Source organism: Chanodichthys erythropterus, chromosome 16 (genome assembly GCF_024489055.1).
Source record: "Chanodichthys erythropterus isolate Z2021 chromosome 16, ASM2448905v1, whole genome shotgun sequence".
Taxonomy (NCBI): Eukaryota; Metazoa; Chordata; class Actinopteri; order Cypriniformes; family Xenocyprididae; genus Chanodichthys; species Chanodichthys erythropterus.
Window position 1 is genome coordinate 3,532,115 of NC_090236.1, and position 24,358 is coordinate 3,556,472.

The following is a 24,358-nucleotide window of genomic DNA, read 5'->3' on the forward strand; positions in this document are numbered from 1 at the left end:
TTCTGATTGCTCCCATATGTCACCAATTAGCCAATCAGTTTAGCAGACCTGTGGCGGCTGCCCTAATTAGCCAATCAGCCCATTAGATTTACAAACCTGGATGGGTTGAGACAGTTTTTCATGTGATTTTATGTGAACATTTAGGGGCCATTTACATTTGGGGCCTGAAAATGCAAACTTTTGAAAATGTCCTTCAAAGGGCAAGTTTTTGAAAATGATACCGTTATCTCTGAGTAAACTAAAAAAATGCAAATTTGTGAAAAAGGTGTCATGTTCGTCGGTATTATGTGTTCAATCTGTAGTGTAATAGTGTTTATTTACAAAGTGACATTGCCAACTACAGGTCTGACATGCATAATACAGCATTTTTAGTCATTTTTGTGGATCTGTGAACGGGGGTTATGACAGCGTAGACATCTGTCCGCAAAACTTTTCAAAATCGCAAAAGTTGCTTTACTGTACTTTTTAGTACATTGCTGTCATGTAAAAATACTCTTAAAGATGAAGTGTCTCATTTGTGCATGACTAGTGGCACCAAACTCAACTGCAAAATCAAGAAAATTTCAATGAAGAAAAAAGGGTTTGTGATTTTGAAATCATAAATCATTTGATCATTTAGTCCTTTTTTCTAAACCATAACAAGGTGTGGGAAAAGGTTTCAGTAATTTCGAAAGAGGAGGTGTGCATTTCCTCATGATGAGTGAGTATTAGTAACTGACGTTAAGGTGATAACCATCACATACCTGCAGACCACACCCACACTGATAGCTAACTGGTTAGCTCACACTCAAACTGATCCAATCACACGGCCTCACGTCACAGACAGCAGAAGCAGACAGGGAGATATGAGTCTCCTGGATTGACTCCAGTATCATGATGTCGTAATACTCACAATACAGGACAAAAGAGGTTATTGCCATATCTGTACATGGAGATGAAAGTTTTATCCATATCTTTAGTCTTATTTTATTCTTAGTATTTTTTTGGTAGTAATGAAATATCCCAATTGCTGTCTACACTTTATTGTCTTCATAATGTTTGACAAATAATTAACTCAGTGGCAAGTCAGGACATATTAACAAATAGTGTGTGTCATATACAGTAATTTCCCACTGTAAAATCATTGTTTTGAAAATGTTTGAAATATTAAGTAACAGTTTACCACAAAATGAAAATTCTGACGTCATTATGTTGTTTTAAATTTTTTTAGGAATCTTAGCGTGGCCACTATTTTTCAATATAATGAAAGTGAATGAGGGCTTGGGCTGTGAAGCTCTGCAATGATGAATAAGCTTCTTCAAAGTATTTTATATATATATATATATATATATATATATATATCTCATGTGCTATAAAGTCAAACGATAGTGCTGTGTAAGGAGCTGATTGAAATTTAAGTCGCTTTTCACTGAAAGTCTTGACATCTGCCCTAGCTCTTCTTGGCACATTCATGAGAGAAGCAGTCATGTTTCATCTGTGAACAAATCATTCTTTTGTATCAGTTGTTTTCAATGAATCGTTAATCCAGTTCAGCAATATTTCATACTTTTATGGAGCATTTGTGTTCTTTTTTTAAGCTTGACAGCTCCAGTCCTTGTTCAAGAGTGACCAAGGATATTCTATAATAAATTTTATTCATTTGTGTTGCACAGAAGAAAGAAAGTTTTACTAATTTGGAATGACATGAATGCAAGTAAATGATGACAAAATATTCATTTTTTGGGTGAACTATCCCTTTAAATATAACTACACAGAAGTGAAGAAATATCTTAACCTGGAAGTCCCTCTAAATGCACACACAAACAATCTCTAATTATGTATTAATTGGACTTGATGCAGATCCATTAGAAATAAAGACTTCATAGTGGATATGTTATTCAGAGAGTCAGCAGTAGCATGTTAACTCTGTTCCTTAGAGTCAGTCTGGAAATCTGGAACTAGACTAACTGCTTTTGGCACAGACCACATCCCGACAATGTGCGCACAAACGCACACACACACACAGAACACAGCTGAACCAGGCCCAAAGAAGAACACAGAACACTGTTGTGAGTAAAGGCTCAAAGAGGCAGTATAAAGAAAGAGCGAAAGGGAGAGGGACGTGTAATTAAGAAAATATATTTTACTTTGACAGACACATTGAGGAGCAGAAAGCCATCCAGCCACCTGCACAACAACCCTGTATTCTTGACAAGTATGTCTTTCACCACAGCTGAAACATTCACACACACACACACACACACACACACACACACACACACACACACACACACACACACAATCATTTGTGACAATGCATGCTTGATGAACAAAAAATGTGATGGTGAATGTGTGTGATTTTGGTGTGTGCTTGCTCACATATATACTGTTCTGTGTGTAGCGGAGCTGCAGGTTGTGTAGAATGGCTCCGTCGTGCAAGTCCTGTAGGGTTGCCATGTCCTCGACCCCAGTGATACTGCTGCTGTGCATTGGATAAACCCTCTGTCTGCTCACAGCGCTCTGTTTGTAGGTGTACACCTGAACAAAACACATATGTATGCATATTCACGAGTTCACATATCCATATAATTAAATAGAGTAAAGTTATGTTTATTTGGCGTGCTGTCCGGGGAGAGGGCTCCGAACTCGGAATTTTGGCCCGAACCCAGAGTACTCCCCCCGGTGTGGTAAAAGTAGATAGAACTAGAAGTGAGGAGATGGGGTGGAGGAGGGATGCTGATAAACTCTCAGATGAACAGAAGTCAGTCTGCTGAATTAATACCGTTTGACATTGGTTGAGTTGATTAACTGAATGCTCTCCACCTGTGCTAATTAGGTTAATTATCTGAACTTGTTCCTACCAAATTTTGTTAATAAAACATCATTTTGTGTAATGACCATGAGAGAAAAAATAATGTGATAAATTTAATACATAGCTGTTCAAGTTTCAAGACTCTTATGTCACTCAGCACTCTCTTTCTTCCCTCCTAATTAAATTCCCTGCTGAAAAAAAAAAACAGCTTAAAGGGTTAGTTCACCAAAAAATAATGTCATAATGTAAATAATGTGAAATAATGTGAAAATGATGTTGTTCTACACCCGTAAGACCTTTGTTCATCTTTGGAACACAAATTAACATATTGTGATTAAATCCGATGGCTCAGTGAGGCCTCTATAGACAGTAATGTTACTGAACCACTCAAGATCCAGAAAGGTACTAAAAACATATTTAAAACAGTTCATGTGAGTACAGTGGTTCTACCTTAATATTATAAAGTGAAAAATAAATAAAATAATGACTTTTCAACAATATCTCATGATGACCGATTTCAAAACACTGCTTCGGGGCTTTATGAATCTAATCAGTGGTTCGAAGCGCCAAAGTCACGTGACTTCAGCAGTTTAGCACTTTGATAGGAGATCTAAATCCTGATTTGAAAAACAAAAGATTTGTTGAAAAGTCGTTATTTTGTTTTTTTGGTCCAAAAAAGGATTCCCGTTGCTTTATAATATTAAGGTTGAACCACTGAAGTTACATGAACTGTTTTAAAATATGTTTTAGTACCTTTATGGATTTTTAGTGGCATTGCTATCTATGGAGGCCTCACTGAGTCATCGGATTTAATCAAAAATATCTTAATTTGTGTTCCGAAGAGTCTTAGGGTGTAGAACGACATGAGGGTGAATAATTAATGACAAAATTTTCATTTTTGGGTGAACTAACCCTTTAAACCAGCCTAAAATGTTGTTGTTTTCTTTTTTTTCTTTTTTTTTTTTGGTTTTGGGCACTTTTCAACTGGTTAGACCAACTTGCAGATGAGCTAAAACAGCTGAGCAGCAATTTGATCAGACAGGTAGATTATTTAAATTTTATTTTATATTTATTTAGAAGAAAAAAAAAACATTACTGGTGTGCATCTTGAGACAGAACAATGGAAAATTTCTTTCAGTTAAAACAGTTCAAACTTGCATTTTAGTCTGGGACTATCTTAAGCCCTGTCTGTGAAACTAGGGGTATATTTAATATTTAATGTGCATTTATTTTATTTATTTGGTCATTTATGTATTTTTTTTTTCTTTTCAAAATAAAACACCAAAATAATGACCAGCTGACTGAACATTATCACAATAAATGTATTAATTAAACATTAATATTAATAATAAATGTGATTATTTTGTATGACACATGGCTATTAATGTATGACACATGGCTATTAATGGCTAAAAATTTTATTAAAACAATAATACTAAAATCAATAAATAAAACACCCAAAGATTCTAAAAAAAGAGAGTAATGCACTGCACTGTGCACTGTAATGCACAGACAGCACAGAAGGTGTTTATTGCATCAATAAACTATAAGGATCCTGAAGGTAACAGACATGCTGCAGATGATACTATACTGTAGACCAGAAACAGAAGCCAGAGACAGGAGAAAGTTGCGTGTGCTTGACTGCACACACGAGAATATGACAAACAGACTCAAATAATTTGAGAAACACACAGTAAAATATGGAACCCTGCACATGACATGTGGACATATACACATATATCGTGGTCATGAATTAAAGAAAAAAAAAATTCTATCATTAATTACTCACCCTTCATGTCGTTCCAAAGCTGTAAGACATTTGTTCACCTTTGGAACACAAATTAAGATATTTTTGATAAAATCCAATCTGACTCCTCGACAGACAGCAATTTAACCACCACTGTCAAGGTCCAGAAAGTGGTTCAACCTTAATTTTATGAAGCAACGAGAATACTTTTTGTGCACAAAAACAAAACAAAAATAATGACTTTATTTAATATTCTCTTCTCTTCCATGTCAGTCTCCTACGCAGTTGACATAGTAAGCACAGTTTGCACTTCCTTATTTACGTCTGAACGCTGACTCATTATTGGCCAGCTCCTGTGTCAGCATCACACGTATGCGTCGTGCTGCTCACGTGTACAGTGTCAGCCAATACTGAGCCGGCGTTTGGACATAAACACGAGAGCGCTACACTGTGTTTACTGCATCAACTGCGTAGGAGACTGACATGGAAGAGAAGAGATTATTCAACAAAGTCATTATTTTTGTTTTGTTTTTGCACACAAAAAGTGTTCTCTTCACTTCTCAACCACTGTAGTCACACTGACTATTTTAACAATGTCTTTAGTACCTTTCTGGACCTTGACAGTGGTGGTTAAATTGCTGTCTATGGAGGAGTCAGAGAGCTCTTGGATTTCATCAAAAATATCTTAATTTGTGTTCCGAAGATGAACGAAGGTCTTAAAGGTGAGTACTTAATGACAGAATTTTCATTTTTGGGTGAACTAACCCTTTAAGAATTTGTTTTACTAATTTGTTCCCTAGCTTTAAGTAAATCATGTGCATGATATAATAATTTGTTCCCTCGTTTTACTAAATCATGTTCACAATTTAATAATTTGTTCCCTTGATTTAGTAAATTGAGTAAAAAATGTACTTACTGTGTCAACTGCGTAGGAGATAATTATATTGTGCGCACAATTTAGTAAAACATGGGAACAAATTATACTATGTACAATATGTGGAGGGAATTAATTAGTAAAATGTGCTGACGTATTAGTAAGTCATGGGAATTATTTGTTGATTTGTGGCCATGATATACTTATTTTTTCCTGCATGTCATGTGCAGGGCTCCGTAGTAAAACAAATGCAGGTATTGCTCAGTTGACATGCTGGCTTAACTGAGTTTGAGTATCTGACAGACTCTATGGCAACATGGTCTCTTCTAAACAGGCGGGTGCACAGACAAATGTGTGTTTGTGTAAAATGAGAGCACACCACCTGTTCAGCAGTGCGTTGTTGATCTGAGGTACACAGAGCAGATGTTAAGCCACCGTTCCTGTGTAATGCATACACCCACCCCCACTTACCTGTCCATAGTCGGTGTTAAAGACCACCACTCCACCAGAGCACGAGTCCACGGTACTGGGGACATAATGATCCTCCACCCAGAGCCACACACGACAACCCTGTCAAACACACAAACACTGGTCAGCCACATACTGAACAATAGCAGAAACACAAACAACTGTTGTAAAACCATGTGTTGGGTGTAATTCTGGATCTTGAAATGAAATTGTAAATGGTAATGTTTAAGAACATCCTGTGGGAAAGATCATAGAACTGCCAAAAACAATAAAAAACCAAGTGTTGTGTAATTATGCATCTTGAAATGAAATGAAAAACAATCACTATTTAGGAAAAAACACAAAGAACTGTTTGTTATTTGTAATTATGTGTCTTTAAATGAAGTAAAAAATTATGAAAGGTCCTGTTTGAGAACAGTCTGTGTTTACTGACGAAGTTGCAAATGAGACCTCTCTGTAGATTCTCAATTGTTTCTTCACAGTCACAGTAGTGACATACAATGGAGAGCAAATAGAGATTGGTCTCCTTTAGAGTTTAAGAGCAGATCTCAACAATATCTCAAACTGTTCTCATTTTTGCTAAGGTACCAAAGTTTGCAATCAAATAAAAGAGATTTCCATAGGAACTCAAATTTTCCAAGACCAAATCATCTAAGCTATGCTACAATATCTACATGCATTTTGTAGCTATATACTCCTCCTCAGTAAATGACTGTCTCAGTTTTTACAACAACTGTCTATTTTTATTTATCCAAATGAAGGCACAGTTGGTACTCAAATTGAGCTAAGAACTTAATTCTTTGTTCAACAGAAGAGAGAAACTCATACAGGTTTGGAACAATATAAGGGTGAGTAAATGATGACAGAATTTTTATTTTTGGGCGAACTATCCTTTTAAGTCTCCTAAAACTGAACGATCAACCTCTGAGCAGTCTTCATTTTCATCCTGATCAAGGCTGTTTGTACATTAGGCCAGAAAGGTATAATTACCAATAACTGTAACGCATTAGAGTAAATTCCTTTCTCTCTCTCTCTCTCTCTCTCTCACACTCGCATGCACACACACACACATATGCTCACACACACTCTATTAGTGTACATGCTGATGGAAGAAACACATGGTGATCTGAACAGGCATGACTGGCTGTGAGGCCCCAGTAAAACAGACACAGTTGAACTCTAACCCCATTCCCCACTTACATGCGCATGCACACACACACTAGCAGCAGCACTGCATCAAACACTGCAGCATTGTTTTCGGTCCATTGTCACACTGCATTGTGGGTATTGCAGTTGTATACACTATGTACTAAATGCAGAATTTACAACTCAGTTTTTCACATGGAAAACATCAGACTGAATCTATAAATCAAAATAAACATGAACAAAACAAAGTGATTATGTTTAACCACAGTACAAATAGCAAGTTTTAAATTCAGAATGTGGAATTTGAAAACTCACTGAAAGCGTTGTGAAGCTGAAAAATTACTCTTAAGAACAGTAATTAAGATTATTAACTATTAAAAATTCAACATTGTTATCCTTTCATCCACCGTTTCAACCTCTTATTTATGCAGTGGCATAAATTCAACAGTCCTTTATAACTCAGAAGAACGGAAACACACACACACACACACAAAACTGCTGAATGATCAGACTGAACTGCAACAGAACAGCTGTGCAGCTGGACACACACAGTTAAACACTTTCTCCTATGCCAGCATAATATGCAGAAACAACTACAAGTAGCTAAGCCATTCTTAGACTGATTTACCTGGAAAGTCTGTGTTTGAGCAACATTGACTTAACTAATGGCATGAGTTTAGGACAGGACCATCCGTTTTATTAGCTTTTCCTTTTCTTTTCTTTTCTTTTTTTGGCTTTAATTTGCATAGGCTATTATTTGACATAGAGCGTTGGGCAAGATGTGGAATTATTTCAATACAACGTTGGAAATAAAATTAGGCTTTTTTTGTCAAATTACTGATCAACAGATTATGTGATTGAAATAGTTGCTGGTTGTAGCCCAAGTGTAAAGATTATTCTATTAATAAAAATACTAAACTAAAACCCCAGATTTCTGCCGACCTGAAAAAGGTCACAGTAACCACGGAAAAAAAACTTTGGTTTAGTAGGACTAAGACAAAAGTCTGTAGAGGAAATGGACAATTTAAGTAATTTTCTCTGATTGCTGTCACATGCTCATCTTCATGGTTAAGAACAGCCTATACAAACTTGTAGTACTGTTAACCTGCCACTGGTTTGCTAAAGTTAGTTGTAGTAGAAAACTGAAAAATAGAGCAAGAAAGAATGGGAGACTTTATACAACATTATACACTGTGTTCAATAAATATTAAAACATTTACATTTAATAAATATAAAATGAAACGAATCAAGGAGGAAATCACACTTTTAAAGATGACTGATCCTTTCCGGTAAGCAGCGTAAGGACTGCATGGCATTACAATACGGATAAGTTTGCATGGAATGTTTTGAGTATTAACAGTCAATGTTCAGTGTTGCAAAGAAATCAGCTCTGTATTGGATTTGCTAGTATCAAATGACTTTAAAAGCTCAAAACTCAGAGTCAGCCCCATCAAGTTAGTGCATCTCTAACCCACACAAACAGGAAGCTGTTTTCCTCCCTAAACCAAGTTTATCTCAGGAATTCTGGGCCTCTAATCCAATTCACCATCTCTGCAGTAAACTAGGACACACAGTGACATCGTTTCCCTACATTTGACTCAAATGCTTAATGGTGAACTCGACATGATAGGTTAATATGTAGTGCATCTCTAGAGATATGTTAAGAAATTAATGTTAAGACACTTTTGAATTGTTCATTGTTTTGTTTAGTATGTGTGGAGTTACAAAAATGGCCATAGAAGTTTGCTTAATCTTACAAAATCTCACTTTGGGGACATCCAGGAATGTGTCTATGGTGGTTGAGACATTGGGCTTGAGTGTGTGTCTGTTTTCCTTGACAGAAGCATATTTTGAGTTAAGCAGCTTTAAACATGTCTTGTGTTTATCTGCAAACATTAGAAGATTAGAACCGCTCAACCAGTTTATGACTGCAACACACACATGCTCACACATTACAGTTTATAAATACTCCAATTATATTCATAATTGTTTCAAACTAGTCAAAAAATGTCTGTGTGCTTAAACATTTGCACTGATTTCCAACTTATCTTTTTAAATGACACGAAAAACTTTCATAAAGTGCATTTACAAGCACTTTAAAAGTTCAATTTCAGCAATAAATGTCATGTTAATGCTTTAGTCCAATTGGAAACTGGCCAATCCAGTTTTCTATACTCATTGTGTTATTTTACACAATGTTAAAAAAAAAAACTGGTTTACTTAGAGGGAAGAACAGAGGAAGAGTAAGCGGAAAATCAATACGATTTTAATGGTTTTTATATCCTCATTTATTTGATCAAAACTATGTAAGTAAAAACAGTACTATTGTGAAATATTATTATAATTTATTAAAGGGTTAGTTCCTGTCCTTGATTCTGATTGGGCAATAGTTATGTTTTATTCACGATAAAATGACCGCTTCACCCAACAGTTCTGTGTATCACTACACAACACCCTTAGCAACCACTCTTAGCAACGTAAACCGTTTGTTGTTCATTGAAGCTTAATGTATTATGTAGAAGAGTAATTGTGAGAAAGAGATCGAGTGAGCGAGTTTATTACCTGCATTTAGATTTAGCATTTTCCTTCAGGTCAGTCCTATGTTCATAATAAAAAATTCTGTTTAAATGTCCGCTGCAATATCTTGTCCTTTTAACAGTTAAGGGGTTTTCCCATGACTGACAGCGCTAGTCAAAGCTTTTGTCAGTTGCGTCTTGTTCCGTGTTCACAACAATTCAGTCTTTTCAATGTAAAAGCCTTCGCTACTGACTGAAACACTCATAAAGACAGTCTTTGCCGCAATCAAATGGCGTAATAATGTATGTTAACTTCTGTTGCTGTTCACGGTCAGGGCGGAAGGAAGGAAGGCTTTTAGTGATTTTACTTCATGAAAGTTGCTTTGATATATATGTTTTTTGACTGTAATATTTGTATTGTGTGGTAACGTTTTATAAAAGCAAAAAGGCACTCGAGGCTAGTGCTGTACCGAGAATAAGTCAGGTACGATACAGCACAGCCTCTCGTACCTTATTGCTTACTTAAAATAAATGTTTTCTATTTTAATATTTTTAAAATGTAATTTATTCCTGTGATGTCAAAGCTGAATTTTCAGCATCATTACTCCAGTCTTCAGTGTCACATGATCCTTCATTCTAAATCTATTATGCTTATTCAGTGCTCAAGAAACATTTCTTATTGTATAATACAACAGTTGTTCTGCTTAAAGGTGCCCAAGAATGCTTTTTCACAAGATGTAATATAAGTCTAAGGTGTCTCCTGAATGTGTCTGTGAAGTTTCATCTCAAAATACCCCATAGATTTTTTTTAAATTAATTTTTTTAACTGCCTATTTTGAGGCATCATTAACTATACACTGATTTTGGCAGCGCTCCGCCCCTTTAATTCGCCTGCTCCTTGCCACACGAGCTCTCGACTATAATACAGTGCATTTACAAAGTTCACACAGATAATATAACCCTCAAATGGATCTTTACAATATGTTCATCATGCATGCTGTATGCATGCTTTGAATTATGTGAGTTAAGTATTTATTTGGATGTTTACGTTTGATTCTGTATGATTTTGAGGCTATGCTCTGTGGCTAATGGCTAATGCTACACTGTTGGAGAGATTTATAAAGAATGAAGTTGTGTTTATGCCTGTTTAAAAATGAAAATAGTAATGGCTCTTGTCTCCGTGAATACAGTAAGAAACGATGGTAACTTTAACCACATTTAACAGTACATTAGCAACATGCTAACGAAACATTTAGAAAGACAATTTACAAATTTCACTAAAAATATCATTATATCATGAATCATGTCAGTTATTATTGCTCCATCTGCCATTTTTCGCTATTGTCCTTGCTTGCTTACCTTGTCTGTGCACAGATCCAGACGTTAATACTGCCTTTCCTTGTCTAATGCCTTGAACATGGGCTGGCATATGCAAATATTGGGGTCATACATATTAATAATCCAGACTGTTATGTAACAGTCGGTGTTACATTGAGATCCGTGTGTTTTCCGGAAGACTTTTAAAAAAATGAGATTTACATAAGAAGGAGGAAGCAATGGGGTTTGAAACTCAATGTATGTCTTTTCCATGTACTGAAATCTTGTTATTTAACTATGCCGAGGTAAATTAAAATTTTGATTCTAGGGCACCTTTAATAATTTTGTGGAAAATATGATTATATTATTCATCCTAAAAAAATAAACAGTCACTGTGTCTTTACAGTCACTTTTGATCAATTTAATGTGTCCTTGCTAAATAAAAGCATTAGTTTCTAAAAAAAATACTTTTAAATAGTAGTGTATGTGTCTGCCAGGGTTTCTGGCCAATATTCACTTCCTGTGCTAAAATAAATGGCTCAAGGGAATCACAGATTTAAACAGGTAGCAAGAATCCAACTAAAACATCACACACACACACACAAACTTATGCACAAAGACATCCAAATCAAACATCACTGACGTTCTAATTTTGTTTCATGTTCAGATGAAAGAAAAACTTGACTTTGAAGTTAAAAAGTGCACTGTGTGCATGCATGTCTGAGTGTGTCCTTGTATTGTGTATCTAAACTCTTAAAATAATATCAGAGTTTTGGAGGGCGGTCAGGCTGGGAGGAGTAAAGGATGAAACAGACCAGAGTTACTCTGTAATCTTAATGCTGCTTACTGAGCATGTTTAAAGCTTACCACACACACACACACACTTCTCCATAGCTCTCTTTCTACGTCCCCCTTTCTTTCTCTCATTTGGCTGCAGGAAGTGAGGGATCAGATATCGTTTCGGTCAACAGGAAGGCAGGCCAATGATGAAGGGCATTCCTGCATATTTCGAACCCAAAGTTTCAAACTTCAGCTCTCTCACATGCAGGGTGACCCGGGCTTGGTGTTCAGAGTCAGACTGGTCTAATAGACATATAACCAAACTTATTTCCCAAATCAAACACACTCACATATACACTGCATGTCTGCCTGACCTACTTTTCCAAACCACTCTCATTTTCTTTCTCTCTCTCCTACAGTGAAAAATGTGTGTTTATACTTCACGACGAAAGTGAACGAGGGAGAGAGCGTTGTATAAACTCATGTAGAACAAAGACAAAGACCATCTTCGTGCATGTATGCGTGTGCATGTAGACGTACTTTGCACCTGGCTGCAGTTTAGAAGCCACAGAGATTGCAATTGGGATGAATCATAAAAGGAAGTTCACTTGTTTTCTTCCTCTTTGTTTAGTTATTATAATGACTTCATCATTCAGGAACAAACAGACTAATTAGGCATTTAGGTTTTGCGTGTTAATTGACATGACTCAAGATTAAATGAATAGTTCACCTAAAAAGAAATTTCTGTCGTCATTTACTCATCCTCATGTCATTCCTAACTTGTAGGACTTTATTTCTTCTATAAACCACAAAAGATTTGGAGAATGACCTGGTCAATGATTTCCATGCAATTACAATAAATGGAGAACTGAAGCTTTCAAGACTCATAATATATGAAAACGCATCATAAAAATGATTTCAATTGACTTGTCAAAAGGCTTGAAATATAATGCACACTTTGACCTAGCTCTCCTTAAGTTCATGAAAGTAGCAATGGCTATTTGACTCTGAGTCAGATCGTTTTGTAGACCATTTTTGAACCAGAGCAGCTGATTCTGAATGAATCTCACTGACTTAATAGAGTCACAAAGGCTCAATGGAGAAGTTTATTTACAACTTAATTCGTCATCTATTTCTTACCAAAAGCTCTCGAAATCCTTCAGAAGACTTGGAATGTCACGTATGAGTCATATAGAGCCCCTTTATGGCACTTTTGCTTTCTTTCTGATGCCTGAAAGCACCAGTCCCCATTCATTCAGAACATAATTCAAAATGTGTCGTTTTGTGATTCAATGAAAAATGAAAGTCATACAGGTTTGAAACAACAGGAGGGTAAGTAAATGAATTTCATTTTTAGGTGAACAATACGTTTAACAGAAATATGGAACACACACAACCTTTAAGAACAAAAGGACAAATAAAAAAAAAATGAATCCACTAACAGTTTGCTCTTCCAGTATTTCTCTTTATCGGTTTAAGTGCTGAGGGGTTTTCCTGTTCTGAGTTCCTTGTTAAAAGCAGCTTTGAATCACTATACTTTGTAATCATTAAGCTACTCAAGATTTAATGTGTGTGTGAGAGAAAAAGGATTACTTGACACCAAACAGATGAGAGGGGGTACATGGCCAAGTGTGTGGGGGGTTTACTTTTCTGTACTTTGGGGACAAAATTGTCCCAAGTAATTAATTAAATGTGACAAAAACTCCCTTTGGGAATGTCATCGAACATTAATAAATATATTATTTAAAAAAAAAACTTTTTTCAAAAAATTCACAATATTTTTTATTAAAGGGTTAGTTCACCCAAAAATGAAAATTCTGTCATTAATTACTCACCCTCATGTCTTTCGGAACACAAATTAAAACACCTATGATGTAATGAAGCCTCCTTTACTGAAATCACGTGACTTTGGCAGTTTAATACATGCTCCAAACCACTGATTCAAAACAAAAGATTCGTAAAGCTTTGAAGCTTCATCAAACAGTGTTTTGAAATCGCCCATCACTAGATATTGTTGAATAAAGTCGTTATCAGTTGTTTTTTTGGTGCACAAAAAGTATTCTCGTCACTTCATAACATTAAGGTTGAACCACTGTAGTCACATGAACTGTTTTAAATATGTCTTTAGTAGCTTTCTGGGCATCTGAAAGTGTTAATGATCTTGCTGGCAATGGAGGCCTCACTGAGCCATCAGATTTTATCAAAAATATCTTAATTTGTGTTCCGAAAATGAACAAAGGTCTTACGGGTGTAGAGCAACATGAGGGTGACTACTTAATTACAGAATTTATTTTTGGGTGAACTAACCATTTAAAATAGTAGAAGACTGTGGTATTTACACTAGGTAAATATGTGTACAGTGTCTCATGGCAGTTGTTCACCAAATGCTAAATAAGCTCCACCCCTTTGTGTGTTTCACTGTGGTGTTTGATTTCCATTTTAAGCACTTTGATTAACTAAAACCATTGTGTGTGTTTGCTTAAATACTGTTGACAAATTAGCAGGAGAAAAAAAGATGACAGAGAGTTATAACCTTAAAAAGAATTCAAAGTTAACTCTTAATATATGAGACTTCTCAATTGCACCCAAACCATCTCTGATCCTCTATGAGACTTCTGTTTCAGGAAAAAAAAAGAATATCCTGGAGTGTTTGTTTTCCCAGAGAGGCACTCCTCTGCACTAAAATACAACTGTCAAACTGTACCTGCTGCAACTCTGATTGGCCAGTTCACAGGAAAATAAAGAGCTTTACCTTTGAATAAGCTCCGCCTATATAGACTGCAGGGAGGCAATAACCTCAGTGACACTCCTGTGCAAATACGGCCATACGCAAACACACCTAAAACAAGACGGACATGCAGGCCTGCAACCATAACTGCAAACAAAAATGTGTGCATGTGCATCCATGCTAAACCAAAAAGCTGAAGAAAATGGCAATGGATTTGTATGTGAAATCTCTCTCTGTGAGGTTAGACATGCAGAAGAGATGTGTGTGAGAGAGGAATCATACTGTCTTTCCCTCTCTAAGGTCAGTCATGTAGAAGAGTCATGTGTGAGACTGGCATTCACGAGCTCAGCTCATCCCCACATTCCGCACGCATGTTTCGGCTGAATCTGTTTCCGCACACACAGCGCTGTCTCTTTTTAAAGACTGCTTCTTTTGTCCAGAACCGATTCACAGGCTAGATATGCAGCAGCCGGCGGACATTTGACACTATTGTGTAAAGTTGGTGCAGTTGGAGTCCACTGCTTTTTGTGGCTCTCTGACCATCTGAAACTCTGATATAAAGTCTCTCTCTGCGTCCGAAATCGAATACTACTCTATTTAGTATGCAAAAAACTGTACGCCAGTAGAGTAGTATGTCTGAATACAGTAGGCGAAAAGTGTCCGGATGACCTACTACTTCCACCGGGATTCTGAGGTGCGCATTCGATCGACACTTTTTTATCCCATGAGGCCGCGGGAAAGGATTTGTGAATGGCGGTGAAGCAATGCAACATGACAGCAACAACATGGTGAATTTTGTACATCCAAATTTCATTCATACAGCACACATTTGTACTATATAGAACATGCTTTTTTAAAAGTCGTGAAGTTTGTTTCAAACCAAATGTAGTGCCAACTATACAGTATGCGATTTGGCACGCAGCACATGTTTCTGAGCTGGAAACAGGTGAAATGTTTTATTGAGGTGATTTATTTAATTAGGTCCACACCTTCACAGGTAAAAAACCACAATCTGGAGGACTAATGATCCACCTCAAGCCAATATTAAAAGCCTTTGTGACTCATGTGGCACCAGCTCAAGGGAGCGGCTCATGCTACTGATCATCATCATGCACTCGTTTCACAGTCAGATCATGAGGGATGAATAATTCTATTGCCTCATTTCCATCAACACCAGTCCTGACAAGCATTCCCCAAAATTACCTTTTCGTAACACTGTTATGGATTCATTTTTTATTTCCATATAACTTACATTTCAATAAAAATATTAATATATTTTATTCAATATAACAACATAAAACTAATATACTTTATAATAATAATAATAATAATAAGAAGAAGAATTTGCATTTCGTGTTATTTCTAATAAAACTATTACTGTAAAAATACAAAAAAATTCTATAATACATTACAAAATCTATATTATTATTATTTTTAAATGCTATATCTAAATGCCATGCATTGTATAAAGTTATCACTAATAAAACACAATTTATTAATTCACAGAGTTTACAGTGAACAACACTTTACAATAAGGTTCATTAGACAATGTATTAACTAACATGAACTAAACATGAGCAATATATATATTACTGTATTTACTAATCTTCGTTAAAGATAGTTAATGAAAATGGAGTTGTTCATTGTTTGTTCATGTTAGTTCACAGTGCATTAACAAATGTTAACAAGATTTTAATAATGTATTAGTAAATGTTTAAATTAACATTAACACATTAAAAAATGTAGTTCATTATTAGTTCATGTTGACTAATATAGTTAACTAATGAACCTTGTTGTAAAGTGTTACCAACGCTTCTAATAATAGCGCTGGGATGTAGACGAGGAGGAAAAGAGAAGAAAGCCTGCGACCCAAACCATTCAGAACCTGGACAGTGAGGGAGATGTGTGGGTGAGGGAGTAGCGCGCGCATACAGTCCTAAACATCAAACAAACTACATTATCAAGCAACTTCATTTCAACTAATTGTATATATATATATATATACACACACACACACACACACACACACACACATATACATATTTTCTTATTTTCAAGGTAAAACGCAAAGGGATTTGTTATATTTTTTTCATGTATTCTAGCAGAACATCCTTGTTATGTCAACATGAAAATAGGTTTTTCATATCCAACTTACCTCAGTGAAAAAGTTATCCATTGTCCTTATAATTATGAATCTCTGAGGTCTTCATAGGAGTCGACGAGCCGATCCATAAGTGTCAGTGATAAGTGTCATGCGGCTCCTCACTGATCTCTAGACCCCTGAAGCCAGTTTGTTTCTCTCTCGCGCAAAGACAAGTCTTTGTTTCAGACCATACAGATGTTGGGAACTATCAAGTGTCCCGCTGCCAGTCGCGAGAGCAGGAAAAATGTTCTCTTCCACGAGCGCAGTGACACCGGGGCTCGCGAGGCGCGCTTCGTGACGGGATATAAAGACACGGCGCTAGGTCACTTTGTATGCCGGTGTGACACGCGCCTCGGTAAACAGCGAAGGCTTCGTCTCCTGCCAAGTTTGCGGTGACTCCGCTGAGTCGGCTCGCTGCCTGTAGGCTCCGCCCCCCGCGCCGTTTGAATGGTAAAACTTCTGAAGATCCATTGCCTCGCGCGCACCTCCTGCTGTTCCCGTGGTGAGGGCGCGCAATAATCTTCACGAAACTATTTGTGTTGATTCACTGTATAAAACTGAAAGCTCACTTCAGAGTTCACGGATGATAAACGTACATATACAATTAAATAAAATTAATACATATTTGCTTTAATGTTTCCTATTAAAGAACTCACGCTTCGGCTATTAGGTTCTTTTGTTCTTGTGTAGCTTAAAGGCATGATGTCCAAAAGTCTGAGGTAGAATTTTTACTTCTAAAAGTTGAAATGGCACATTAATATGGAAGCTTGTTTACACCATGATATAAAAAATAAAAAGGTAATTTTTTAATTGTCACTTTATATCACGCAATTCTGACTTTACTCGCAATTGATAGCTTATATCTCGGTATTATGAGAAAAGTCTGTCTATCTATCTATCTATCTATCTATCTATCTATCTATCTATCTATCTATCTATCTATCTATCTATCTATCTATCTATCTATCTATCTATCTATCTATCTATCTATCTATCTATCTATCTATCTAATCTGTTGTACTGAGTTTCTGTATAAGACTGTCATCTAGTGGTCGTTCATCTGCACACGTTTTAAAACCAGGAAATGTTTCTGTTCAGTGAAATTGAAACTTAAACTAAAGCTGCTGTCGAACTGTTGTCGATGTCTCTCTATCTGTGCAATAAAATGGCAGAATCCAGTGTTTCTTTGGCTCAGGATCAGTTCAGCTGTTCAATCTGTCTTGATCTACTGAAGGATCCAGTGACCATTCCCTGTGGACACAGTTACTGTATGAACTGTATTACAGACTGCTGGGATCAGGATGATCAGAAGAGAGTCTAAAGCTGTCCTCAGTGCAGACAGACCTTCACTCCAAGACCTGTTTTAGGTAAAAGCACCATGCTGGCTGAAGTGGTGGAGAAACTCAAGCAGACAAAACTACAAGCTGCTCGTCCTGTTCAATGTTACGCTGAATCTGGAGATGTGGAGTGTGACATCTGTACTGGAGACAAAAACAAAGCCATCAAGTCCTGTCTGGTGTGTCTGAACTCTTACTGTCAGACTCATTTTGAACAACATGAGAATCTCTTCAGAGGTAAGAGACACAATCTAATGGACGCCACTAGACGACTGCAGGAGATGATCTGCCCTCAACACGAGAAACTGCTGGAGATTTTCTGTCGAACTGATCAGAACTGTATATGTTATCTGTGTATGGTGAATGAACACAAAAACCACGACACTGTATCAGCTGCAGCAGAGAGGACTGAGAAACAGGTATGAACTATGAGTGATTCCCTGCTGAAAAATCCAGCATAAACCAGCATGGATTCTATGCTGGTCTATGCTGGTATAGTGCTGGTGGACCAGCATATTCATGATGTTCTCAAGCAAAATGGAGCTGGTGAAACTGGTTCACCAGCACAGTATTGCGGGGTTGAGTGTGTTGAGGCCAGCTGTTTGTATGCAAGCAGTGTTTTGGTGACAAGCTTTGTTTTTGCTTGCAAATTTCTATATTTAACACATTACTGATGTAAATGAAAAAAAATATAGGTTAAAAAAATAGTTTATTGAATTATATTATTATAACTTTGAAATTTCTTTTGCTCCCTCTGCTGAAAGTGAAACGGAAACTTTAATTGGTTTAGATAAATACATTATAAATCAATGTTACTTGTAAATTGTTAAACAGTTTTTAAGCATCAAAGGAATTGTTACAGAAAAGATATGTGCACAATTCAGTTAAAATCAGTTAAAAAGAGATTCATTGCAAAACAAAAAACATTTAGAGATATGAAAACCAAGAAAAATGCCTAATAAAAGCATAATTAAAGGTGCTGAAGAGATGTTTTGTTTTATACATTTTGCAATATTACTTGAAACTGTCTTTACTAACTGATAAAAGACTATTTATTAGGTGCACTGAAATAATATTAATATACATCATCTGTGCACGAGGTAGGGCCTTAAAAACATCAGCCAATCGCATAAACGATTGGCCCTCTGGCTTGTCAATCACTGCCATGACGTTCCTTGTGAGAGACGAGCACGGCTGCGGGCTCCAGTAACTTTCCACACTCCACAGGCGCCGCATGCAATGTTTTTGTCCGGAAACAGGAGTAACAACTGCAGATTATGAGTTACCTGCGGTGAGTCTGACATAATGAATCCACTAACATGATACAGCGAATTCCGGTGGTAAACACTCGTGTTCCAATACTCGTGGCACAAGTTTTGGGAGGCGTTCCCTCGAAAGGAGGGGGGGTTGTTCTTACGCATGTGCTCATTTCAAAAACTCAGTCTTTGGTTTCTCAGTCGACGAAAAGATCCTGTTTATCACCTTTAAGCAGCTTGTTCAATAAAAGGGTTTATGAGAAGAGCTCTTTTAATGGAACAGTTAATATCAACTTGATAATGAAAGTTCAAAACTGAAAGTTGCTGTTTTTAAAGACTTTCTCACTTTCGTGCTCATTTGTAATGAGTTCAATATTGACTGTATACTCTAAATCCTACAGAGACAGTTGGAGGAACCCAGAGAAAATTCCAGCAGAGAATCCAGGAGAGACAAAAGGAGCTTGAGGATTTGAGAGAGGCTGTGGAGTCTCACAAGGTGAGTTTTGAGCAGAAGAACAACTGCTGGCTGCTGGAAGAGCTGTTTCAGACTCAGTTAGGACTCTCCTCAATCAGTCAGTGAGGAGCCAGTGCTGGAGCTGTTTCCAGTCCCACTGAAGCCCACTGTGGGGAACAGACTGTGTGAGGGACCAGTAAGAGCTGATTCTAATGCGTCTCTCTCTGTGTGTCCTAACAGCGCTCTGCACAGGCAGCAGTGGAGGACAGTGAGAGGATCTTTACTGAGCTGATCCACTCCATTGAGAGAAGCCGCTCTGAGGTGACACAGCTGATCAGAGATCAGGAAAAGGCTGCAGTGAGTCGAGCTGAAGAAATACTGCAGCAACTGGAGCAGGAGATTGATGATCTGAGGAGGAGAGATGCTGAACTGGAGCAGCTTTCACACACAGACCATCACATCCATTTCCTCCAGGTAACAGAGATCTGACAAACAGGACAGTGATCTTTAGGGAGGGAAGAGATTGTGTTTCCTATCAAATGTTTCTGTGTCTTTAGCTGGTGTTTTTATTGTGTCTTTGTGTCTGTGTAGAGTTTCCAGTCTCTCTCTGTTCCTCCTGGATCTACAGACTCAATCCAGCATCACTGTCAGTTCTCATCTGTCTTTTGATGATGTTGGTAAATCTGTGTCTCATCTGAGAGAGAAACTGGAGCATTTCTGCAGAGAGGAGATAGAAAAGATATCTGGCAGAGGTAAACTTTACATTTCCATACATGACTTCATATAATACAATGTATATTTAAATTATTCTAAAATGTTTTATAACTATAACAATTATTTTATATTATCTTACAATATTTACTATAAAGTGTCTGTTGGTTTCTGTAGCGAGAAGCATTAACATCATTCCCACCCCTGAACCCAAGACCCATGAGGAGTTCCTCCAGTGTAAGTCTCTATGATCATAAAAGTGAAAGTGACGTGACATGTAGACAGAATTTGCGCTCTGCATTTATCCCATCCAAGTGCACACACAGCAGTGAGCAGTGAACACACACACACACACACACACACACCATGAACACACACCCAGAGCAGTTGGCTGCCAAAAATGAAACACATTTAGTATGTTAACATTCAATAGATTCAATGCTAAAGCAATACTTGATTATGTAGTGCAGTTGTCTAAACCAGATGCTACTGGTCAACTCCAAACACACAAAGACACCAACATCCTGATGTTATGATGTTTTTAAAGGTGCCCTAGATTCGAAAATTGAATTTACCTCGGCATAGTTGAATAACAAGAGTTCAGTACATGGAAATGACATACAGTGAGTCTCAAACTCCATTGTTTCCTCTTTCTTATATAAATCTAATTTGTTTAAACAACCTCAGAGGAACTGGTGAATCTCAACATAACACCGACTGTTACGTAACAGTCGGGATCATTAATATGTACGCCCCCAATATTTGCATATGCCAGCTCATGTTCAATGCATTACACAAGGGCAAAACGTCTGGATCTGTGCAGAGCTGAATCATCAGACTAGGTAAGCAAGCAAGGACAATAGCAAAAAATGGCCGATGGAGCAATAATAACTGACATGATCCATGATATCATGATATTTTTAGTGATGTTTGTAAATTGTCTTTCTAAATGTTTTGTTAGCATGTTGCTAATGTACTGTTAAATGTGGTTAAAGTTACCATCGTTTCTTACTGTATTCACGGAGACAAGACTGTCGCTATTTTCATTTTTAAACACTTGCAGTCTGTAAAATTCATAAACACAACTTCATTCTTTATAAATCTCTCCAACAGTGTGTAATGTTAGCTTTAGCCACGGAGCACCGCCTCAAACTCATTCAGAATCAAATGTAAACATCCAAATAAATACCATACTTACGCGATTAGACATGTTGCATGACGAACACTTTGTAAAGATCCATTTTGAGGGTTATATTAGCTGTGTGAACTTTGTTTATGGTGTTTAAGGCAAGCGCGAGCTCTTGGGGCGTGGCGCACGAGATTTAAAGGGGCCGCGTACCCTGAATCGACGCATTTATAATGATAGGTAGTTAAAAAAATGTATAAAAACAAAAAACTATGGGGTATTTTGAGCTGAAACTTCACAGACACATTCAGGGGACACCTTAGACTTATATTACATCTTTTGAAAACACGTTCTTCGGCACCTTTAACAGAGGCAGATGTTGTGAAGCTTTTGTAATTCAACATGACTGGTACTTTTCATATATATAAAAACCTAAATGTAATAAACCTCTGTTTTATTTTTATGACTGAAGGTTATGTTTTTATCTTCATCAGATTCCTGTCGACTCACTTTGGATCCAAACACAGTGAATAAAAAATTGGTACTGTCTGAAGGGAACAGACTGATTAAATACACTCATAAAGAACAGCGGTATCCTGATCATCCAGACAGATTTGATGGTTATCTTCAGGTGTTGTGTAGAGAGAGTGTGTGTGGACGCTGTTACTGGGAGGTTGAGTGGAGTGATGATGTGAGAATATCAGTGTCATATAAGAGCATCAGCAGGAAGGGACAGGGAGATGAGTGTAGATTTGGATTTAATGATCAGTCCTGGAGTTTGTACTGCTTTGAATCCAGTTGTTCATTCTGGCATAATAACAAAAAGACTGAACTCCCTAGCGTCTCCAGCTCCTGTAGAATAGGAGTGTATGTGGATCACAGTGCAGGAACTCTGTCCTTCTACAGCGTCTCTGACACAATGACCCTCATTCACAGAGTCCACACCACATTCACTCAACCTCTCTATCCTGGGTTTAGAGTTTTTGAATCAGTGAAACTGTATGAGGTAATAAAATAGAGGGTACATGCAGTGGATTGTGCAAATAATATTGACAAACCACTTTGAGCAATAAATCAATACTACAGCTAAACTTACTTATGTTATTAAAAGCATTTTAGAGCTAAAATATTTTGTTGGATCAATTTAATAACAGTTATAATAACTGTAATATTATTGTGTCACAGGCACTGTAAAATTAAATGTTTTCTGATAAGTTTTTTGCATTGTGTTGTATTTTTTTCAGCTTTGTGTTAAAGTGATGAATGAGATGACAATATATATTATTAACAATATTATTAGAGAAAAAGTACTTGTTTTGATGAAAAAATGAACTCAGTTCTTTGTCACAGGAATTTTTTCTCTGTACTGCTTTGTCTCATATGGGTCATTCTATAATTTAGGGTACATTTCATGTCCACTGATAATTCTAATGATTTTCTTAAGAAAAATCATATTTTATCATTGGGTTTTAGCTATTGTGAAAAACTATTCTCTAACCCAAATTCTTAAAGGCATAAACCCATTTGTTGAATAAATCACTCTTTTTGTAAAACCTTCAGGCAGATGCCATTTGCAAATCTCATGCACTCATTTTGCAAAACTCTAAACACATTCTCACTTACTAAAACGCATTTTGCACTGTGATGCACTTGTGTTGCAAGACGGTAAACACGAGAAGCAAAAGTTAAACACAACTACAACACAGTTGTCATCGTTTACACACAACCACTCAAAATTGTTCACACTTGTTCTAATGATGTGATCAATCCAGCTGTACAAAATCTAAGTAAGTTCAGAGTGCACAAGTGCATTGAATGTTGATATGAACAATGGATGGAAACAATCTGAGAGGGAGAGGAGGAAGAGTTTGTGTAAGAGGTGGTGGACGAGGACGAAGAGGATGAGGACGAGGAATAGCAGGTGTGCAGTGTTGTCAAGGCTGGATCCAGCACACCAGAAGATTTTTTTCCTTTGCCTGGCAAGAGGCGACATTGCCTGTGACGTGGACAAAGTCCTCAGGCCGGACCCAACATGATGACATGACGCTGAGGCAGAATGAATCTCTCACTGACTTTGATTTTGCAGTTGCACAACTTTTTTGAGTGTACTGTAACATGCTTTTCATTTAGAGTTTCCTTTGACCTTTTGGGCTTTTTCATTAGGGCTACTTTATTTTTACAGTATATATAAACATTCAATACTATACAATATTCAATACAATATTACACCTGCAGTATACGATATATTCACCTTTCTAGTTGAGGTTGCTGAAGAGAACGCAAAAATCGTGAAATTTGTTTACTGTGTACAATATACAATTTTTTCTGTTACTATATGTTCTGGATGCTGTGTTCTCCATATTTCTATGTACTGATAATGAATGATCTGTAAAGTTTATATATCGACTGATGTGTGAATGATCTGAAATTATTGTTTGATTTTGAGTACAGGTGAAATGGTTTTGAGCTGACTGTTTGATTTTGCCAGAAGAGTCGGGGGGTTTGTGAATGTAATTTGAAGATTTGGTTTTGTCTTTAATGGTGTGGGAAAAAATTGTGAAAAACTATAATTTTTTAAAAGCAATTAGGAGTCTTAGTGCTGAAGAATTTTTAGAATGTAAGATGGCTGAGGTGACCTGATTTAATTTTAAAGGAAGAAGAAGAATGATCCAAGTCCAATATGGATCAGTCAAAGTGGAATGCAGTGCACATGTCATTGTCTGTCAGGTTTCAAGACTCCTACCTATCAGTTTCTATGCTATTTTTCTGATTTTGCAAGACTTAAAACCTTTGTGGCATGGATGCTCAAGGTCAAAGAGATGCTTATGCAGCTTGTGAAACAGATGAGGGCTTTATAAGCATCTCCTTGTGCAAAAGAAGTTCCAGACACTGAAGCAAATAGATTTCATGCAACAAGAAAGAAGATGAAGGCCAACATGGATGGCAAATCATTGATGATTCTGA

The 24,358-nt window shown here is 36.9% G+C and overlaps 1 protein-coding gene and 1 pseudogene across 1 annotated transcript in view; one reads left to right on the forward strand and one right to left on the reverse strand.

Annotated features, from left to right (window-relative positions):
• The window catches only part of myo10 (myosin X), a 58,299-nt gene extending 41,393 nt beyond the window's left edge, over positions 1-16,906 (reverse strand). Inside the window, exons 1-3 of the mRNA XM_067363175.1 lie at positions 16,523-16,906; positions 5,884-5,982; positions 2,359-2,517 (exon numbers count right to left, since the gene is read on the reverse strand). Of these exons, the coding sequence (XP_067219276.1) occupies positions 2,359-2,517; positions 5,884-5,982; positions 16,523-16,543 (279 nt within the window). The 5' untranslated portion in view covers positions 16,544-16,906. The remainder of the gene's footprint in view (positions 1-2,358; positions 2,518-5,883; positions 5,983-16,522) is intronic.
• Positions 16,907-17,631: 725 nt separating this feature from the next.
• Positions 17,632-22,507, forward strand: LOC137003938 (E3 ubiquitin/ISG15 ligase TRIM25-like; annotated as a pseudogene).
• The last annotated feature ends 1,851 nt before the right edge of the window (positions 22,508-24,358 follow it).